This window comes from Oreochromis aureus, linkage group 12, assembly GCF_013358895.1.
Source record: "Oreochromis aureus strain Israel breed Guangdong linkage group 12, ZZ_aureus, whole genome shotgun sequence".
NCBI classification, from domain to species: domain Eukaryota; kingdom Metazoa; phylum Chordata; class Actinopteri; order Cichliformes; family Cichlidae; genus Oreochromis; species Oreochromis aureus.
This window is the reverse complement of record NC_052953.1, coordinates 13,538,774-13,561,823: the sequence shown is the minus strand read 5'-3', so window position 1 is coordinate 13,561,823 and position 23,050 is coordinate 13,538,774. Positions and strand designations below refer to the sequence as shown.

The 23,050-nt window shown below is 38.1% G+C and overlaps 2 protein-coding genes across 2 annotated transcripts; one reads left to right on the top strand and one right to left on the bottom strand.

Moving 5' to 3' along the window:
• Window positions 1–804: 804 nt before the first annotated feature.
• On the bottom strand, window positions 805–12,269 carry ap3s1 (adaptor related protein complex 3 subunit sigma 1). The gene is made up of 6 exons (XM_031750175.2): window positions 11,947–12,269; window positions 8,113–8,204; window positions 7,152–7,263; window positions 6,954–7,025; window positions 5,443–5,550; window positions 805–1,580 (listed from the first exon to the last, which is right to left on the bottom strand). The coding sequence occupies exons 1-6, from the start codon at window positions 12,013–12,015 to the stop codon at window positions 1,452–1,454; spliced, it is 582 nt and encodes a 193-aa protein (XP_031606035.1). The 5' UTR covers window positions 12,016–12,269; the 3' UTR covers window positions 805–1,451.
• A 5,520-nt stretch (window positions 12,270–17,789) lies between these two features.
• On the top strand, window positions 17,790–23,050 carry cdo1 (cysteine dioxygenase, type I). Its single transcript, XM_031750165.2, has 5 exons — window positions 17,790–18,050; window positions 19,475–19,552; window positions 20,265–20,422; window positions 20,942–21,111; window positions 22,079–23,050. Exons 1-5 carry the CDS (start codon window positions 17,881–17,883, stop codon window positions 22,106–22,108), a joined length of 606 nt encoding a protein of 201 aa, XP_031606025.1. The 5' UTR covers window positions 17,790–17,880; the 3' UTR covers window positions 22,109–23,050.

Below are 23,050 nucleotides of genomic sequence, written 5' to 3'. Positions count from 1 at the left end.
CACAGTGAATCTCTGAAAATGCAACAGTCACTACGGAATCAGCGTTGGACAAATCAGTGCCTGTCCTGCAAGAAAAGCGCTAAAAAACGGCAAGAGCACATAAAATGATTTATTTTACTAATGCTTTATCCGTCATTTACCAGAACAAATTTCTGGCTGTGCTGAATTTTTTTTAAAACTTCCCTGTCGCAGATGGACTGTTCTTCTGATAAAAGCCCAAATACAATCATGATAATACGTCATTTTAGTTTACTGGTTGTCGTTTTCTGTTTAACTTGTTTTTAGGCAATAAAGGCGCGACGTACTGGATATGAAGATTTTTGTTTTGTGTGAGTTTTGTGTGATTTTGTCCCAAATTTATTTAAAATTGTCCATTGCACTGTTCATTTTCCCCACCTCCGTGGTTTAAAGTTGAGATTTGATATCCCAAGAATGTTTTCTTATGAACTGACTTGACAAAAGTAAAGCACAGTGGATCTGAGAATTTGTAATAAATGTTAGGCAGCATATTTATTTTAAACATTTAGTTAAATGTAATGTACCACATACATATTTAGCCAAGTATCAGGGGTGATTTGTGGCAGGAGGAACAAGCGCAAAAGGGAAGGTCTACAAGATGATAGTGAGACCTCTTGGGATGGATGGTTTGGAGACAGTGGCACTGGCAAAAAGACAGGAGGCCGAGCCAGGAGTCATCAGGAGAAACCGGGATAGGGTGAAATGGAGGCAGATAATCCACCATGGTGACTCCCAACAGGAGCAGCTGACATAAGATCTTTATAAAAATGAAGTAAGCCAAGCACACAGGTTTCATTTTGACGTTTATTATGTTGAAAAAAAGAAGAGAAAATAAGTCATATACACACAAAAATTAAGAGCATCATTTGGTAAGACATGGTGAATCTTTGAAAAATACTTTGCATACAAATAAAAGAAAAATCATTTCATATATATTTTTCTGTCACACAGCATATCTTCAACATAATAATCTTCTGTACCCTAAATCTCTCAATACTGTACTAAACCGGTTCCAATTTTGGATTCGAAATAGTTTTGCTTTCACTTTTACTTGACTGATTCTCTTAGTCTGGAAAAAAACAAACTTGTAAGATTGCCCCGAAAGGTCACTTCCTGCCACGCAATTCTCTTTCAAGTAAACACTTTAGCAGATTCCAGTTACAAACTGACACAGAGGAGCTGAAAGTCACGAGCCAACCTTCAGTGAGGCGCAAGGAATGTACCATTCATAAATAAATACTTACTTTTACTTCAAACTGAAAAAAAAAAATAACACAAGAAGAAAGAGAAAGCACACGTACAAGGAGTGTCAGATCACACAGTACCTTGAAGATTTATAGTTTTGATAAAAGTTGGTAAATTGAGGTTGTGGTAAACAGATTGCATCACTGTAAACATTGGCTGACATCTGCAGGTTCGGGATCTCGCTGCCACTATTTGAAGGAGGGTAAATTTGGCACTTTTATGCTGATGTCACCAATGTTGATGTTTCTGGGCATTTCCGGGAGGTTCATGTTCTTTACAGCTGATACGGCACGAGCGGGCGCTCCTGCAATACCGGCCTATACACACACATACACACGCACAAAAAACACACACAAGGAGGGTTGATAAGACACAAACCAGTGAAGCAGAAAACATGCCGTTACAGGACGAGACACTGAAAAGTGAACACTGGACACACACAGTGCTAAACAAAGTACTAGACAATCAACTGCTGACAAAATGCAAAAGCACTGACAGCTACTGAGACAGACAACATGTGCAAATGTACATTCAGATGCCTTCATAGCTTCATACGCACATGCATTATTTTTCTTATTTTCTCGAGAATGATTGGATCACAACCAGAGCCAATTATGAGTCAACGGTGAGGACATACTGTACTACACCATTCACTGATTTTGAGCACTACTGGACATTCATCAAATGGACAAAAGGCAGCATTGCTTGGAAAGTGAACCCACCGGACTCTTGAGGACCGATAAGGTTAAAATGGAAGGAGAGAATTGGGTAAAGCAGAAGAATGGATTTCGATATGAAGACGGTAATGATGTTCGGATAGATAGGTGGGTAGATTTTAGAAAACATACAATGTTTGCTTTAGGTGTAATAGTACAGGTGATACTATACCTCTAGTGAGTTGAATTACCTCTGGGGAGCCTACACATGACAGTAGCTAACATTTTTCTGTCTAAATACATATGAACAAAAAAAAAAAAATAGTGTGTCATTTGCATGTGTGTTGTGTTAACTACTGATGATAGGAAAAGGCTGTAAGCCTACTAGCACTAAACTACAATGGAAGATCTATTTTCAGTTACAGAGGAGGCACTTCACTCTAACACAATGAATCTCAATGTGAAATTATACAGGAGAAATTGAGTGTTTTTAAGGGAAGATTCAAGCCAAGTATAGCTTTTTATGATCAATAACACAGATCTGAAGAGATTGAATGATTTGATGTTTTTGTCTCGAGTACGAGCAGACATTTGAGAATCAGTGCGGTTAGAGAACCCCCAGCTGAATCTTTGGAAGACAGACCCAAAAATGACCAAAAGGATAGAAAACTGCAGGATCGCTGCCTCGCTAGAAATGAACACCCTTGTAAATCATTTCAGAGCTTGACACGCAAGGTACGCTTGGAATGGAGATTAATCCACTTCATGTTTCATAAGGTTTTTTCAATAGGCTGTTTGTCTTAGGGGGTGTCCCTCCCTCTGCCGGGAGTCAAGGAGACTTGTGTTAGACGGAAAGATGACCGTGTCGTTAATCGAAAGGAATGCTGAGCCAGCAAATTGGCTCAGCATTAACAGTGAAGGATACTTTTTTGCCTTCCAGCAGGTCGCCCGGAGACCTGCTGTGCAAATCCATTATAGTGGGTTTTTAATAAAGTACTGTGTGACGAACACGCACAGAAATAGCAACGCCAGCTTCATGTCACATAACTGGAGTTCGATTCTGTGCTTCATGCAAATAAAAGAGCCTTTTGAAAAACTCACCCTGGGCTCAGTATCGTTTATAAATGATATCAGTGTTAAAGAATCGTGCTTGAGGTTTTTCATTTCTCATTTATGTCAATCTACATGTACTGTAGTTTAGAGGAAACGGCTCATTTACTTTCTCACCAAAAGTTTGATGTAAAGGTTAATAGAAAATGCGCCCATGCTATGCAGCCTTAGCCAGTAATTTAGCATGTAGATTGAAAACCACGGGAAACAAATGAGTTACTTTTGTCTTCTGGCTCTGGTAAAAAGTAAGAAAAGTCACCTTCCAGCTCCTCCAAAGCTTGCTGTGCATGTGTAAAAACAATATTTCACTGTTTAAAAAGGGACATTTTTGCCAGAAAGGTTCTTGGCTGGGACTTCTATTATTATATTGTTTCTGCTGGGCAACACACAACACTACAGTAAAGTCTCGAGCCACTCATCATTTCTTTATATTTTGCTTCCAAGCAAAAATTGGTGTTTACCAGTAGTTCTCCGTGCTGCACCTAGATCCCATTTTCCTAGTAAAAATAGAGCTCAAGACTTTTTCACAGTAGCGAATAGTCCAGTATACAATCCCAGACAAACTGCACTTTGGTGACCTTTAGAGATGCTAGTTGGTTTTACATAGAAATAAAGAAATGTTTTACCTTGTCTATCTATGCAAAGCTAAGTTATCCACCTGCTACATACAAACCACCCACACATAAAACTTATATCTTTTCATTTAGTTTTTTTATTAGAAAGAGAGCATGCTACTACTTCTCTAGACTGCAGTTTCAACGACGCGACCGTTTTTGTTCCTGATTAAGGAGGGAAACATTTTTGGGTCTGCCACGAAAGATTCCTACTGTATGTTAGTGACGTCACTTTACTTCAACATGGAGGGCCATATGAAGAGACTCAAGAGGGGGGGTAAACTGCAATTAAGGTTACAGTACTTGGTTGTAAATTTAGCAGTACCTGTGTCTACCTGTCCTGCCTGGTAGACTGAAAGATAAACGTCTGTAAAGAGAGAGAGAAAGAGAAGAATGGAAAGAACTGGACAGGGTCAGGAAAAAGAGGAATGAGGAATGTTAAAGCAGATTAAAGTAATTACAGTTTATCTCCACAGAAAAAAAGTGATAGGACCTATCATACACCACAACTGTAAACTGTATACTACAATTATGTATAGCTGCGAAATATAGAGATATTATGTGACAAGAAGGTGTGTTTTGAAATGCGACTAATATCATAATCGTTCCTTGCCAGTCGTGGAGAAGAATGGCTCATTCCTTGGTCTCCAGAGACTGACCTATAATGGAACGGTGTCACTGTCAATTAGCATCAGTGTGATAAACGAACTCTGTGGTCTACGATAGGTCCAAGAGGGAAGAGACAGAGCAGCTCAGATGATCGTAGAACAGTAAAGGATCTGCTTACAGAAGGTCAATCGAAAAGGAAGAGTCTGTCTGGTTAAAAGCACACAATGCAGCTCAGATTATTAAAAAAATATATACACTTAAAAAAAAGAATAAAAGGAAATCTACTGTTAGAGCACACAATTAATCAGCCAGTTAAAAACCTGAACCTTCAGTTTGTCAAGGAAGCAAACAAAGTAGAAACAAATTTGTATGACTTTGTGACTTTCGCTGCAAGAGTAAAAAAGGATTTCACCAAAACTCTGACTCACTGCTGATACATTACTGCAGCGTGCTGCAAGTACTTTGGAAACAAAGGGCCAAATCATTAGTGCAGTTAGATTTTAGGACTATCAGGTGCTACAATCCACATTATTTTGCAAATACGTGATTTCATAAAATTGTCTCTGGCTGGCTGTCAAATTAAAATCAAATTAAACTTTTCAATTTGTAAAATGAATGTTTCTCTGCTAGCAAAAGCTGTGTGCAAAGCAAAGCAATGTCCTTGCATAGAGCGGTTATCTAAGCAAGGACACTGGCTTGTAGATGCAAGAAAACAAGTTTGAAAAGCATTTACTACAACATTGACAGCACAGAAAGTTCACATTCTCTTCTAAAATAAAGAGCATATAAAGACACAGCCTGAAACCAGCATATTTTCACTACTGTATTTCAAATATAGATGATATGGCTGATTTTATGGTCACTGAATCTGGAGGTGCTTTGGAAAATGGTACAGTTAAGTCTCCATAGAAATGGTAGAAGTGATGACTATGGCTGTATAGTACACTGAGAGATACAGGAGAGAATATGTTGAGTCTTGATCTGAGTTGAGAGCAGTGCAGCAGCAGGAAAAGAGGCCCAAAAAAAAGAGCACAAACACTCAAGAGTGGGTAGGGAGCATCCACAAGGTCACTGGAGAATAGCATGCAGGGTGCAGCATACACACATGCCTGCATACTGTATACACCACCTCAGAGTTTGGCGGTAGCATCAAGTCAAACATACAGTTGAACTGACAGGGTCACGCTTACCTCAGACTTCTCCATCTTGTTCTGGGCATCCACCTGCGTGATGATTTCATTCATGTTGGTCTCCAGGACCATCCCACCCATTACCATCTCGGCCAGAATGTTGTGGACCTGAGAGGAATTAGACGTGAATCTAATCATCACGCAAAGCTTTTTCCTCATATTGCAGTGTTACAGTGCTGTGAAAAAGTTTTGAGACACCCCTTATTCTGTGTATTATTCTGTATAAACATGGCATGTCTTGGCGTGGTGTGTAGTGACTCCTTAAAACTTAAAGAAGTCCAGACGCTTTTCTTTGCAAACTCCTTTGACTACGATGACCTGGATGACTGAGAACCTTCACAGACGACTCCTTAAAATAAAACATTTTTTTTTAAAAAGGGTACGTGGCGGACAAAATAAGAAGTGGTGGGCCTGGATTAAGAAATGGGAAAAATCCAGCAAAGACCTGACAGATACATCTGGCCCTTCGCCTGATCCATCTACTTTTTGCCAAAGCAGCATCGGAAACAGTCTGAATGCAAGGGTGGCTGCCATGAAGCCATTCATAAGGAAGGAAAATGTGGAGAAAAGACTGACATATGCCAAACTGCACAAGAACTGGACTAAAAATCAGCAGCAACAAATCCAAATGTGACATTTCTGATTCAATTCTCATCAATATGTACAGAGGAGGTGCAACAGTGAGTGTCTAAAACCATCTTTAAAACACAGAGGAGGCTCTGTGATGGCTTTGGATCTTGACAAAATTGATGGAATTTTGGACGTAAAAAATTACCATCAAATTTCGAACCACCATGCAAAATCATCTGGAAAGCATTCAAATAAAAGCTTTGGTCGTCCTCCAAGAAGTCTGAAGAACTATTGCTAAAGATTACTTAAAGAAATTCTTAGAAAGCTTGTCTAAGAGAGATCAGACTGTACCAAATATCAATTTTCAAAGCTGTTTTTGCCTCACATATTTCATTTCCAAGTTTGCACCTCTTTCCATTTTCTTTGCTAAATATAAAAGTAAAGTATGTGACCTTTCTAAGTGTTTTATTCCTAAAATAACAATGCAGTGATTTTTCTGTTTTTTTGGCTCCCCCTTAACCAAGTTTAACGAGAACCAAAGCAGTATTGCATGAATTATCAAACAAAACAATGAGGGAGAATAGACAACATGTGTAGCCAAACTACGGCCTGTTTTTCTCATCAAATGATGAGAAAATCCATTATACTGTCAGATATCATAAGAAACATGCACCTTCTTTTTATGAAAACCAACTTAAATTACAAAAATAGTAACAGATCAATCCGAATCGGTCCCCTAAACACTGAATTAACTATATAAGAACAAAAATGCAGCTACACAACATGTTATGGAAGGTAGGTTATCAGATTTTTTACCATAACACGAGTCACTAATGGCTACAACTGATTTCTGATTTCATAAGAGGTCGAGGTCGTTCCAAGGCTCAAACAAATGGTATTATAAACATGTTACATCACAAAGAGACAAATGAATTTATTACCTTGTCAACATGGAAAATTAAGTCAAGCTCACAGACGTTCTCAAAGCACTTGTCCAGCGTTTCCACAAATACCTGCAAACGAAATAGAAGAAAGGGCTTATAGACCTAAAGGAACACAGTCTGCAAGAAAGATCCTGAAAGGATACCAACAACTATGGTGAAACAGATGGTGGCATTATTGTTTTCCCAGGCTTTTACCTGGATTAAGTCTAAAATTCCTAGTTCACTCTCTGAGGAGTCGACACAAAAGACAAAGTACAATGTGGCGTAGTGTCTGTAGATCAGCTTGTAGTCTGATCCTCCAATCAACCTGAAAAACAAGAGGCAAGAAAACATTAGAGAGATTGCTCCTCATCAAATATATAATGAGGCCTGTCAGGCATGCCACAGAAACTACGGCCGATAAGGGAATCTTAATGTATGCTAATCTTCTAAAAGTACGCACAAGGTTCACGGGGAGTTTAACACTCAGAGAGAACTCTGAACTCTGAGAATGACCTGATTTAACTAGTATGAAGTAAACACAGATAAAGACGTGAAGAAAAATAGCAAAATCTTTTCCGTTTTTATGAGTCAGCAGTGTAAAGGTAGTACACAACATATACTAGCGTGAAAAGATAGAAAATGGTAGTGGTTACTCAGCCTCTTGCTGGGTTTGATAAGAAATCACAGTTTCTGTTAACAACAGGAAATGTAGTAACTCTCCCTCAGTATTATGCAATTACTAAATAAAATGAGTAAATTAAATTAGTTGTGGGTTGTGTTTGTTGTGCTCTCCAGTCAGTGACTAGATTCTTATTCATTTTTTTCTATGTATATTTTTTCATTACCCTTCAATTTTGCAAAGTGTAATGAGACAGAGGGTTGAGACAAAAAAAAATATATGCAAGAGCAACTGCGAGCAGTGGTGTTTCACAGTTCCACGCCTAGTTCCTCATTCATGAATGTTAAATGAAGATCAAACGAACACCGTTGCTATTGATTGTCATTCATACAGCCCTCCGAGCTTTCCTTTGGAGAGTGAAATTAAGACCTGTAATGTTGCGTCAAAGTCAATTATCTTCTGGAGTAGATTACTTCCACTAAAGCCTGCTTCTTTATCATTTAGACACAGTCTCGTATGCACAAACAGACTCAACCGAGCAACCTCATAACTTACATTCCTCCTTCGAGGAAATTGCAGACATTCTCATCTCTTTTTGAGACCAAGTGGAAGGTTTCCCTGATGATCTGTTGCTCTGTGTCTTCATTCTGGAGGACGAATTAGGAAACAAGAGGCTGTTAAACACAGAAGCGACTGTAAACAACGTGATGTTTGCCCACTTAATTGCTTCCAGTGAGCCAGTTCATTATTATTAGCCAGAAGACTGGTCTGACAGGATATTAATGGTTCCTCTCACCTCTCCCTTTTTGTTTTTGTTTTATTTTAATTAAATACGTGTATTCCTACGTAGCTAAAAATAAAAGATTTATATAACAAACATTCTATTTGTCAAAATCAAATATACAATACCCAGAGGTCACAGAGGCTCTTACTGAACCATGTCAGGGAGGCTTATCTCTGCAAAGAGATGAGATTATGTTCAAAGCATTCAATATCCTTAGGCATGTTTGAATGAATAAGGGAACAAAAATCTTCTTCATCAGATTGTTCTGTCTTTTAAAACATGAGGGCCCAGAGAAAGGATCTAAAAAGACAGTCTCTGCACTGTCTTAATACAAGATCAACAACCTTGCTAAAAATCTGCTTCATTGCAGCTCTAACAATGACACCGTCTCACCAAAGGGTGCTAATGTCCTCCCTGGATCTATAACAGTTCAGTGAGCAAAGGGAGAGCAGAGGGTGACCAGTATGCAGCTGGCTGGAAGGCTAAAAATCAGTCATGTGACGTGCAGCATGGGACTTAATGATACAGTCACAAGGTGGAGCAGAGCAGTGAGCCTATTGCAGAAACAGCAGCAGCTTTTAAACTTGTCAGAGTTTGAGAGTTTCCACATCTGGCTACATGAACCTGTAAATCTATTTGAAATTCTGGAGGTTCACAAGCCGCAACACAGTATAAGTTAAATTTAAGGACCAACAGGGGGCTAAATAAATAACAGGATAACATATCTTAACATCTTTCATGTGGTAGCCAAACATACCAGAAACCCTAAGATTATAGACGGAGATTTTTAATTACTAGTATTCAAATTTTAAACCATTAAAAATATTACCAGGTGAAGCGATTTTCTCGCTACGATACTGAGAAAATCGTTATCAATAACGGTCACCAGAAAATATCTGAGCCCTACTCACCTTCTTCAAACCCCCTCCACCTGAGGACTAACCAGTTAAGGTGAAACCACACCCACTGTAACAATTATTGGAAATTAATATCACCATGGTGACAAATGTGAGTCAAAACAATGACCAAAACTACATATGATGGTCCCTATACAGCATTTCCCATTATGCAGTAGTTAGTATGCCAACAGGGGGCCAAAGAAGGTCAGCCAATGAGCCTGTGACACGGAACATGGCTTCCTAAGGCTCACTGATGTACAAAGAGTGAAAAAAAGATCTACTACAACACAAGAGACTGACAACCCTAATGCTGGCTGTCATAGAAAGTTGAACCTTTATTTGTATGGGGCCTGTGTAGCCACAGACCGCCACGGAAACCACCAGCAATGAGATCAGAACAGAACAGTGTAAAAAGGTGAACTGGTCTGAACGTTTACACCACATGTGCCATCGGGTCTGTGTTGCATTATTTACCTGTGGAAAGAAGGCAGCCAGTTGCACTATAAAACCTGGTTTGCCAGCATAGGCATTGTGTTATACAATGGGAAACAGTGGCTGGCAGTTATGTTTATGCTACATTAATAGATAGCATATACCCTTTCATGGCAACAGTTTTCACTGATGCAGAGGTGTTATTCAGCAGAATAAAGTCAGAGGACTGCAACACTGCAAAAAATAATTCTAGAATGGGAATGTGACAGAGGTCAGCATCACTGTGCTTGATAGCACAGGACACCTTCAGAGCTGTTTTGACAGCCTGGAAGAAGGGGAGCTAGAAAATATTAGGCAGGTGGTTTTAATGTTGTGGCTTTCACAGTGTATGTTCATCCACCAGCCTCCACTCATGGCTCTGCACATCTATCCTATAGCATACTTTAGCACATTAGCACATTGTTACTTTTTAATACAATGAACCACGATATCCTCATCAAAAAAATAAATAAATCATAAAATAAGCAAAGCAACTTTTTTCTAAAAGCAGTAGCACAAAAAAAGCCTATACTGCTACATAAAAAGTTATGGCCTACATTACTTACTGATGATGAATGAATTATATATAGGGAGAATTTTTATGTGCACATATTTCTCCCTCCTCTCAGACTGGACAGATGCTTTGGGTTTATGTCTGAGCCAGCAGGCTGGCTTTAACAACCAGAACAACGCCTCTTCAGCTCTGCCACTCAACGCAGACACACACACACACACACACACGCATATATAAGGCACAGCCACACTAAAACAAACAACATACCAAGGCCGAGGCTTAACAATAAACTCTGATCAATAAACTGAGTCCTAAAGATAGTTTTCACAGTCAGCCGGATGTGTGAAATTGTATATGCAGCCAGCCTGTAAGCCGACACCTCAACTGGTAACATAACAGATGGCATCTACATGGACTACTTCTAATCCAATCAATTTGTGTTTACCCTCCTGAAATACAACCGCATTAATGTCCGTCTCAATAAATAATTATGCAACATGGATGCTTAAATTCATTTGCTGCTTTCTATTTTGAAACCAAACTCGTTTTAGAGATTCTGCTTTCTAAAAATGATGCAAAATGATGAATACATAAAACTAAGAAAAGCGCCACATCAGCAGACTGGAGGATCTGTAATGAGGATGCCAGACTGACTAATCAATCAAATTACCACTTGGTAAATACTTATGTTTTTAAATACAGACAGCTGAGTGATGCCCATCATGCGTTTTCTTAAATCTAATCTTTTCAGGATGTTGTTCTACCCTAAAAATATTTAGTTATGTAGGCTGAGATCAAATCGAAAATCCAGAAGTTCCAGCTGAATCAAACTCCAGTGCTTCGAAATCCACTGTTGAACAGCGCAACGAAACTCACATGTGAAAAGCAGGTGCTTGGAAAGTGTGCAGAATTTCTAAGCAGGCTTCACTTTTTTCTGGCAATTGATCTGTTAATCAACTTATGTTTGTTTGTGTTTTCCCCCCCATTGTCCCCAAGAGTTCATTCAGGGAGCTGGACCAATGCATGTGCAACCTTGTTATTGTGATACCTACATAAAAAGAAGGCGGCGGTCTTGAGGTATAAATCCAATTATAAGACCAAGCCAGCACAGCTCACACAGCAAATGACATTACATAACCTGCCATTTGTTACCTGTAGCTTTTTAAACAGAGCAGGTAGCCTACATTTAGTGATGCCAACTTACAGGCAATAATCTAATGGCATCAGTGATGGTGATGGGATGGACTGAGCACGAGTTACTCACAAGGGCCACAGCTATAACAGTCATGTGACACAAACAGTAAACCTGCTTCAGGTTGTGCATCACACAGACTGTATATAGGCTGCATGAGATTAGATTTAATAAGCTAAGTGAATAAAACGGAGCTCACTCCTGTTCACGCAGCCTCAGCGGGAATGTGATAGCCTCGCTTCGGCTTGCACACGTTTAATTATTCATATTTTTAAAGGCCAGCGTGGATCAGAGTGGCATCTTATAACCTACATCAGTCTGAAACAACTGCACATTATTGAAGTAGCCACAGCTTCCCATTCAAACAGTGTGCAGCACAATATCATTAATACTGACAGTGATTGAATTTTTTTTTTAAAGTGTCCTCAGCACAGCTGTACAGCTTGTGATTTTTTAATTAAGCATTTCCACGTTAAACCTTGAATCACACATATGTGCAGTAAAATATTAAGAAGAAATTTTCACTCACATAATGTTCGTAGAATTTAGAAAGCCTTGGTTTCCCGTGGTTGTTGAATATTAAAATGGCTTTTATCATGATTGTAGCGGATCAGAATGAGGCGGGGAAGAGAAAGGGATCAGTCTGCGAAAGACTGGTGTCCGTCAGCTCCGGTGAACCCAGATCTGAGCGGGATTCACGGCTAAAGCCCGTCTCGATTTAAGGTTAGTAAACGGGATAGCTTCGAGCTACACTCTGCTACTCCTTCATCGTCTCTTTACGGAAATATTCCACGTCAAGGACCAGTCATGCTCTCCTCCTCCTGCTACAGCAGCCGAGATGGCTCAAACTTTGCTGTGGGTAAATGCAAATCACGGGGTTAAAAAAAGAAGAAGAAGGAAGAGTGTTTATTGATTTGTTCCTTATTCTAGGAGTGATTCTCTACACATTCACCCACTGGGGTCAGCCAAGCATTTTCTTTATCACTGAAATTTACCCCATGGGAAGTGAAGCTTATTTTACTGTGATCACCATTTTTCATATTAAGTTGATGTTTCTACGTTTTGTTTTGGTGGTGGGATGTTATGTTGCGCATCGGTTGTGAGTCTTAGTGGAACTTAGATTCCTCCTAAAAAGTCCTGAAAACTTATTAGAGTAACTTTAAACTGGCCATCCACCAAGACTATCCTATGTTGCTAATAATGTTAATAAACGTGATTACAAGAGAGCAGAAGACACCGAACAATCAATCGATCACTTAAAACAGATTATTATGGATTTCAAATCTTATATCTTATTTTCATCTTATTTGGATATATTATTTGGTCACTATTTTCAGTGATATCAACTTTAATAGCAGGAAATTAAGTAGGTATATAATAAGCTATATTTGACAACAGCATAATAAAACTAGAAATTCTGTTTTTAGTGTGCCACCCCAATATTTTTGGTGGCCCCCAAATGGCCACCCCAATGAAAACATTCTGGTGCACCTGGGTGAAGTAACTAGAGGAAATCCACCCAAGCACACAGGAGAGCATGTAAACTCTACACAGTTTCAAACCAAGAACCGTCTTGCCATTAAAACACGGGACTAACCCTGAAGCACTGAATGCCAAATGAAAATTTTATCCAAAGTTCACAAGGTTGATTATCTGGGAATGTTTGATATATTGTTAGTGCATTCTCCAAAAATGTACACTTGGGTCTGGTGACACTAGAGGAAAAGTGATGGCATCACAAACACTGACCAGGTTAACAAAGGACCAAGAATTCAATCATCAAATTTCATAACAATCTAAAAATATGAGAGCCTTGCTCAAAAAGAACATTTTCTGCTCTGTTAGCTCAGTAACATCCCCAATACATGTTAACAAAAGTAAAATGTCCTGTAATCTTGTTTAAGTTCTTAGTTAAACTTTTAACCTTCAAGAAACATTATTTGAAATTATAAACATAAGAATTTTTAACATTTGCCAGTGTTTGGAAATGTTGCTGTCTGATGAGTCTGATGTTTCAGTGTTTTGTGTTTATTAATATTGTCTTATATTCTTGTTTATTCTGGTTATGTGTTCTGTTAAGATTTGCTAGTTGTTAGGTTTGGGGTCTGTACTCCCTCTTATCCAGTTCAGTCGGGTCTCTGTGTAAAGCCCATGTCTCTTAGTCTGTGTCTCTGTATGTGTTTTGAGTTTCCTGTTTTACTTTGAAGGTCTGTGTCTTAAGATAAGATAAGATAAGATAAGATGACCTTTATTAATCCCACAGGTGGGAAATTTGTTTTGTTACAGCAAAGTACAAAGTTATGAAGCAGAAATTAGAAAACACTGGAAAGCAATAAAATACAAAAAAATAAAATAAAATACCATATACAATAGAATAAAATAGAATAGAATATATATATATATATATATATATATATATATATATATATATATATATATATATATATATATATATATATATATGTCAGTGTATTCAGTTTTGCGTGCTCCCCGTCTCATTTGTGTAATCATTGTCAGCCGTGTCTCTCAGCTGTTTCGTCTTGGTCCTGTTCACCTTTTGTATTTAGCGTCTCCGTCTTCCCCTGCTTGTCGTTGCGTAATCTCCCATTCTACCCTGTGTGTTCTGTCTGCCAGCTTGCCTGCCTGTTTAGGTTATTTGCATTCTCAGTGTAAATAAGGCTGGGTGGTTTTGAGTTTACATTTGCCTCTGTGAGTCCTGTTCTTGGGTCCACCATTCCTGCCTGCCTTCACACAGCCATGACAAGCCTCATGGCTTGGCACACATTTAGCCTTTCTGTCTGTATTCAAGCATTTAATGTTTAATTTAATTTAAACATTTTTTAATTGTTTTTTTGTGCATCAATCCACTCTCTTCCACTTATCCAAGTTAGGGTTGCAAAGGGGGCTGGAGCTTATCTCATTTGTCATAGGGCAAGAGAAGCCAGGTAGACCCTGTACAGATCACCAGTCTATTGCAAGGCCAACACATTTGTGCTTGATTGTATGACACAAAACTTTTAGATTTTGTGTTACAAAACTGGTTTAAAAGTAACTTAACTCTAAAGCAACATGTTTTTTTAAGTTAGAAATTCCACTTTTTTTCACATCATGATGGATTTCTGTAATATTTATTAGAGTAAAGACTAGAAAATCTAGCCCCTCTAAGGGTTTTTATATAGTTTAATGTAAGCATCTGCATGAAAAATGTTATGCAACGCCCCCCCCCCAAACTTGAACGATGATTTAGGCAGCCAGTAACTGTTTTTTGTTGTCAGCACATAACATACAAAAAGAAAACTGTCTTTTAAAAAGATAAATTCACAAAGAAGGCTCAACATTGCAAAAGACAAATGCAGTCATGTGAAAAGTTTACACAAGATGCTGTGCAGTCCCATGAAAAACCGAGTTCACCCTCAAAGTATAAAAGAGTAAATAGCAGCCAGGTGCGGCTAATCAAATGCAATTCACTAACTGATAAGCAATAAGTGTGACTACCTCTATAAAACCAGAAGTTCTGGCACTTTGCTCCTCTGGAACATTCAGGTTTGTGTGAACACTAAATGTTAAAGTTCATAGTAGAACAATTAAAAAGAGACTGAATAGACATCTGATTTAAAGAGGTCGACAACAGAAAGCTTCTTCTCTCTATAAAAAACATGGCAGCCCAGCTTAAGTTTGCAAAGCTGTCTCTGAACTTCTGAAGGACGTGACCAAAGTGCTAATGTCTGTCATATTTCACAGGACCACATTTGGCAAAAAAACAAGCACAGCTTATCAATGCAAACACCTCATACCACATCAAGTACAGTGGTGGAGGGGTGATGATTGGGTTTGTTTTGCAGTCACAGGACCTGGGAACCTTGCAGTCATTGATTTGACCATGAACTCCTCTTTATAAATATCTCTATAAATATACATATGAGGCCATCTGTCCAAAAGCTAAGGCATGGATGAAACTGGGCCGTGCTACAGGAAAGCAATAGCAGCAGCGAATCTAAACCAGAATGACTGAAAAAGAAAAATCAAGGTGTTGCAACAGAACACTGAAGGTACAGACCTCAACTTGGCTGAAATGCCGTGACAGGACTTAAGAGAGCTGTGCATAAACAAGTGTCTGCAAACCTCAATGAACTGAAGCAACATTGTAAAGAAGAGTGAGCCAAAATTCCTCTACAACAATGTGGGAGACTGACAGTCATGCAGAAAACAATGCCTTCAAGTTATTGCTGCCAAAGGAGCTTCTCGAAGCTACTGAATTTTGGAGTGTTTTCGGGGTTTTTTGCAGAACTGCAAAGAGTTTGTGTGCTCATGTGAAAAATAACGTTTTTCACACGAGCATGCAAACTGTTTTGGAACATTAGCTATATTAAAAGCTAGTTGTTAGTTTGAGAGTAAATTTTTGGAAAATAATTGCCCTATATAGCCTTTTAGGTAGCCACACAATGTCACATTGCTTGAGCGAGCTTTAGGTTTAATTATATATACAAAGCTAGGTAAATATTTTCAATATAATTTTCATTTAATCTGATAAATATTTATTACTGCCACAAAAGAGCTGGAGTTTTGGGGGCCTTTTTCCTCAATGTGGGCAGCTCCACCTGGGTAATCAAGATTCAAAGTTTCAGCCACAGGGTGGAGCAAAACTTCATTTTACAATGCTGATGTGGCAGCTCAGAGGAAAACTTGGCACATTGTGATGCAAAGAAAGTTCTCCACTCTTGGTTCTAGTAAACACCAACCTGATGCTTCCTCAGACAGGTTGGATTTTCCTCTAAAGTACAGATACGTGTTGGATGACAGAAAACAAATGCAGAGTATTCCTGCTGGAAAAACCTGAGCTCAACCATGGATTTAGACTCTAATCTGAAGTCAAAGTAAATAAATAAAACAAATGATAACAATTAAGTTTTATGATAAAATTTTTAAAATAACAACAATTACATAGATTTATGTAAATTATATATGAAAAACGTAAAAACTGTCTTTTTCATCTCCATTTGAGCATGACATGGTGACCAAACTTAGCTCTCTAATATCTTTTTATCTTTTATATTTTAATCAGTCACTGCACTATCCAAACTATTTATTCATTTATTTATTTCCCGTATTGACCAACGGCACACACTTTTGTCACACTTTATTTTTGAGACAAGCTTGTGGAGGACTGGAAAAGGATCGCCTGTGTGGAATGTGTTGCGTGTCTTAAGAAAAATTTGCATTAAGGTGGGACTCACTGATAAACAGTTGCTAGAACACAGTGTGAAGAAGATGTTGGCTATCTCATCCAAAATATTTGTCTGACTGGTTCTCTTTGTCTCTATTTGAAAGGAAAATTTTCACAGTCAGACAAGAAAATGAAAGCATTTAATTTTTTTGATCTCCAGACTATGTCACATTTTATGATCAAAAATGTGCATAGATTTGAATCTACCTTTATTTCCACTTATGCTGACAATCAGCTGGTTATGTTTGTTTATGAGTCTCCCATCATAACATATCCTGGTCTGGTACTTTTCCACCAGTGATAACCTACCCTCAGGAAAGAAAAAAAAAAACAGCCCGTCCTCATTGCACAATCTGTAATTGAGTATTCACCTTTTTTTTTTTTCAAATAGGTAACAGCTACTTAAGTTGCCTTCTTGAATTAATTATTTTATTTTTATTATTATTAAAGGATTTTCTTTTCTTTTTCTTCTTCTCTTTGCATAGTTTATAATTTACCCATATAAAAACTTGTTGTAGCTTTTTTATTTATTTTTTTTTAAAAAGCATTTTTTTCAGTACATTTCTACAGTATTAATCTAATGACTTCATGCAACTAAATCAAAGCTAAGCTAAAGACAAACAATATTAAAATATACACTAATATATGCAGACACACATTTTATGTCTCCCATAACATGCCTGCTGCCAATCAAACATTTTTCCCACGTTTTCTCCTCCATCCTGATTCAGATCTGCAACAAACACCTTGGATCAATTCAGAGGAGAGCGCCCACAAAAAGAGGGGAGCAAGGCCATTACTAGAGGAATGTCTCGGTGGGAGAAGAAAAGGAGACAGACACAAGAGGTGTCTGTGTTTGTGACAACGTGGTGGTGCCGGTCTCAGAGAGGATTAGTCCAAGTTGTTAAAGTGTGAGATTAACGGATATCTTAGTCAGAACATACAAACATAAAACTCACACCTTGTAACCTCTATAAAGTAAGTGTGGTGAAAATACAACCCCGTGTTTCTGTAACTTTCCAGCGAAAGAATATTCAAAATTTCAATTGGACTGTTAGATGTGGGCGTTCACCGGTTTACATAATGGTACAGTCCGTCTCCAGCTCCCCCCCAAAAGTTTGCGGCGCCGGCCTATAAAAACTAAAGGACTGCGCAAAGTAGAAAGTCTTCACCACCTGAAGTTTTAACTGAAGCGAAATACCTAAGAAAAAACAAAACCCTCTCCTCTGCAGCACAGCGATGGAGCAAACCGAGGTGGTCAAACCAGAAACCCTGGACGACTTGATAAAAATCCTGCACAGCATCTTCGAGAGTGACTGCATCAATGTTGAGGAGGTTCAGAATATAATGGAGTCATATGAGAGCAATCCTCAGGAGTGGATGAAGTATGCAAAATTTGACCAATACAGGTAAAATATTCGTGTTTCTGTTTGTTTTGGGGGTTTTCAACACCTACCCACCCAGATATTCCTCATCTATACTGTTGTCCTTTGGACTTTTGCACATTGACCTAGTGTCGTGTTGCTTTATCGATATTCAAAATTATATTTAATCTATCATATTTTTATTTACCCTAAACATGTGCTATGAGTCCCTTTTCTTCCCTTTTTTAATTGAAAAGGTACTCTTGAAAAGACTACTACTGCATGCATTTCCTCAGTAGCTAAAAGCATTATTTTTGAATGAAAGCGGCTGATTTTTTTTTATTTATTTATTTTTTTTCATTTAGGTGACAAAAACTGCTGCTCTAAGGTTTTACTTTGAAAAGAAAATTGCTTGGCCTATATTAGTGTGCTTTATTTTGAAAGGTCGTGTTACAATGAGGAGATATGCAAACCAGTTCATTCCTCAGTTCACTGTTCTATTCAAAACTTTAAAGAGCCCCCCCCCCCGTCCCAGTGTTTTGATTAGTGGGGGTTCAATGGAAGCCGGGTGTGTGCCATCCAATCAACACCGAGAACAGATACACACCCGCTGATTTTTGGCAAATGGGACAAGTTTGGTCTCTGACGGGCAGACTTTCTTTTTCTAAGCCTGGTTAAAATTGTTGAGCAGTGAATTTCAATCAAAAAGTATAATATTTAATTGAATCTAGCCAAGTAGTTTTGTTGCCTGAACCCTAACCAAAATGTGACTGAAAATTTTGAATAGTCATTAAAAGAGCGGTTTTTTTGTTTTCTTTTGTTTTTTTGTTAGGAAGTCCTGAAAGCCATCACCTCTCACTAGCTTCCCAATCTCACAACTGCATCTGCCTTGCTAATGTTTGCACACGTTGCAATTGCACAGTCCAGAAAATACAGGCCTAGTAAGAAAACAGACACAAAAGTGGAGGGTATGAGATATCTGTATGAGGACTATAGGGCAATGATTAAAACTCTTCTGTTTCTTTGTGAGCTCCAGCTGGATGACGTGAAAGCTTCTCGGATTTCCAAAATAAAACTGATTTGTATTAATGTAATGTACAGCTTATTGTGAAAACGTTATTGTGCATAAACAAAGTCCATCATCAGTTTTCTGCATTTAAAAAAAATGGAATTTGATCACTTGAAAATAAAATTATCATATTTTGACAAGATGTTTCAATCAAAAAAAGCTCCAAACTGCTTGTAAATTCAGCCTCTTTGAGCTTGAGGTTTCTTAACATTCAGGTTCATCTTTCATTATTTAGTGTATTGGTCTGTATTTGTCTTATATTTCAGCTTTGTCCAATCATTGTAATACAGTTTCCAAATTCCTCCATCCTTCAAGCCCTTCACTCCTCTGTAACTGTATAGTTGTGACATAATGCATCATATTTTTCCATGTACATTTGACATATTTCTCATTCCTGCAGATACACGAGGAACTTGGTTGATGAGGGTAATGGGAAGTTCAATCTCATGGTTCTCTGCTGGGGTGAAGGCCACGGCAGGTAAGATATTTGTATCTTTAAAAATAAATAAATAACATAACTATTATTCATATAAAATAATCTGATCAGAAAACTGAATTTGTTTAAACCTTTAATAATAAGATTTCTGTTTCGGGGTATACTCTTAGATACTGTAGGCCACACGGCCATGTTTCTCACTGGCAATTATTGCATTAGTTAATAAAGATAAGAAAGTCCAATGTTCTACACACTTACAGATTATGTAAATAGACATTGTTTGATATCTTTCTCATGTCCCACTTTGTCAGCAAATGTCACCCAAACACCTGACAGAAAGGCTGATAATTCCTGGATGTGTTGCAAATCTTGTAGGCTGGTCTTTTTATATGATTGTGTATTACAAGATACAGATCAGCAGCTGTCTTTTTTCACACAAGAAAAGACTGTTTTACCACAACCAAGTGTTTTATCACATGGCTGTACCAGTACTAGTGTTTTAAAACAGGGACTTGTTAAGTAAGACTGTTCTGGGAATTTCTTGTTTTGTTTTCGTGAACATACAGTATTGGTGATATGATATGGGGTATGACTTATAAACATAGCTGTTCAAAGTATGTTTAGCTCTCGCCTTGCAAACTTAAGACTTGCCTCATCTTCCCAATGTTTTTTTTAACATTCTCCTCATCTTGTCTAATTTTTATGAAGAGAGCAGTGTTGACATATTCTGACAGTGTTCTTTAACGCTTTGCAGTAGTATCCACGACCACACAGAGTCCCACTGTTTCATGAAGCTCCTGCAGGGTCAGCTGAAGGAGACGCTGTTCAAGTGGCCAGAGAGCAAATCACACGGTGATATGGTCCAAAAGTCACAAAGAATTCTTCAGGAAAACAAGGTTGCTTACATAAATGGTGAGAAACCAAAGTGTCTGACTATCTTTTTAAAATCAGAGCTTGTTCTCCAACAGTATTTAGATCGATATGTCTGCTGATATCTTGATATCTGTCTATTGAGTCATTTTAACTGGTTCTTCATTTTACTTACGTCTTTATTATGCCTATGCAGCGTTCAGCACAATAGACCAAACAAACTTACGTGATCATTTGAGATGCTAATGTGAAATTTCCTTGAAACTAAGGCAAGGCTGTTAAATGTGTGGCATTTCTGTCAGCGTGCAGTAAAACCCAAGTTTCTAACCTCTGCAGTTACATAGTGTCTAATTGGTTTCACAGGCAGCTGTAAATTTACAATGAACATTTTTTTTTTTTTTTGTCTGTCCTTCAAATCCCTGCCTGCTGTGTATGTCCCTGAGGCAAACAGAGCTCTGGTGTCATGTTTCTGTCTTTAACTGTGGTTGAGCCCTGTTTTACAGCATTCCAATGTTACATGTATGCTGTTTGTTCATACATGTGTACGTGTGTGTGTTTTAGACTCCATTGGTCTGCATCGTGTGGAAAATGTCAGCCACACTGAGTGTGCAGTAAGTTTGCATTTGTACAGTCCCCCTTTCGAGACCTGCCAGACATTTGACCAGCGGACAGGACACAAGAACGCTGTCAAGATGACCTTCTGGAGCAAATATGGAGAAAGGACTCCATTTGTAAGCAGTTTTTTTTATTACTTTAATACACATATATTGAGTGAAACCTGCTGATTTTCTTCTGATTCATGCTTTGAATCCCCCCCCCCCCCCAAAAAATAGGCTTGAGTACTGAAACTTGAAACTCACAAAGATGCATTTGTCAGATGCATAAAATCAAATCTAGTCAGTGTGCATTACAAATTACAGTGCAGCTCTGTTACTGTACAGTGGGCACACTGCTTACTTCACTCCCCGCTAACCATTTCCCACCTAACAAGAATACCTTCTGAGCAGGAAATGGGAAGAGTTAATAGTTTCTTGCTTCTCTCATTAAGCTGAGCCTATAAAGAATGAAGGCAGCACTCCTTGAAGATTCAAGAATTAGTAGAAAGTTTCCATTTCCTTTCCTTCCTTTACTTTAATGTGCTTCCAAATGCTTCAGCTTTAACAAAGAGTTGCTTGAGTGAACAGAAGAGTTAGGTATTGAACATATAAGAGTGTCAAAGTTCAGAGAGAGAGAGAGAATGATCAATAAAGGTTAATTTAACATAAACTAGAATCAGTTCATCAAGATCTTCAATAAATTAGTTATTAATAATTACACAAAGGGGGGAAAACAAGACCAATTACACTGTCGGACCTCTGCCTGTTTTGGCCACCCTGCCAAAGAGCATCAGCCTTATCTTAAATCTACAAGTTGTATAAGCATACCTTGGTCACAACACTGTTATAATTAAGTTCATTTGATTGCAACACCAAACATGCAAGATAAGATAAGTATATCGGTGTGAGCACACAGTGAACCCAACTCGGCATACGTCCATAGTTCTCAACAACTGTTCGAGGCTATTTTACAGACATTACATGTCTCCGTTTAGAACCTGACTGTAAACATTCCTGTTTTAGCTTTGGTCAGGACTTGATATAAAGGAAAATGTGACTATATCTTAGTCTAAAATTGTCTTTCTTCTCAACCTTTTCTTAGGAAACCACAGTTTCACAAGAGAACAACTAAAGGCCACCAAAAGAGACTCCAGATGATGAAGACATTTAAAGTGACAATGTTATGATATTGATTCAACGAGAAACTGCTGGTGAAGCGAAAATGTGGACCTATGACTAAGCTACCCATTTAAAAATCAGGAGTGGGCTAGTTCAAAAGGACGACCCAGTAATTAGAATGGCTTTATCACTGCCCAGTGTGAGCTTGGCAAATACTGATGAGCACAGGACGAATGCATGAATAGGCTTGGACATGGATTGAATCTGCCTTTTGTTTGCTGGGCCTGAGGAGACCCTTTTCCAATAACAACATTCCTGTCTATCCATGACCTGTGTAACCACACTGTTGTGACGTTATGGCCTATAGTCAAAGACTAGACCTTTAGATTTTCCTAAATTTTATGTATTTCTAGATAGGGGGGGGGGGATCTTAAATCGGTTTTGATCTCAATGATGTACTTTTATAGTTGTATGTACTGTTGATTCATGCCACTGACAATTGTCTTAACACCTGTTGAAAATTGTAATGAAATGTAGTGTTGTTTGTACAGTCTAACAAGTGTTTTGTTTTTTTTTGTTTTTTTTTCTCTTTTTGCATTTGGAGAATTAGTTGTAAAGGTTTAGAGCCGTGTTGTTTTTAAAGTGTCATGCTTGTAATTTATTTGCAGGATCTTACGTACACTGAAAGAGTGTTTAAATCGGCTCTTAAATGTGTTCATATTAAAGGTTTGACCAGGGGAAGTGAAGCGACTACTTTTATTGGCAGAAAATATATTTAGGTTACTTTCTCTCAGGATTTTAGCATATTGTGATTGTAACTGTATTTGTTTAGTGTTTAGCTTCACAGCAAACCACTTCTTATAGTGCTGTCAACATGCTAGAGTTTTCTGATGCAGTAATTGATAAATCTGGCCATAACTGTAGTCCATTAAACACCTTTACTCTTTCAGAAGGT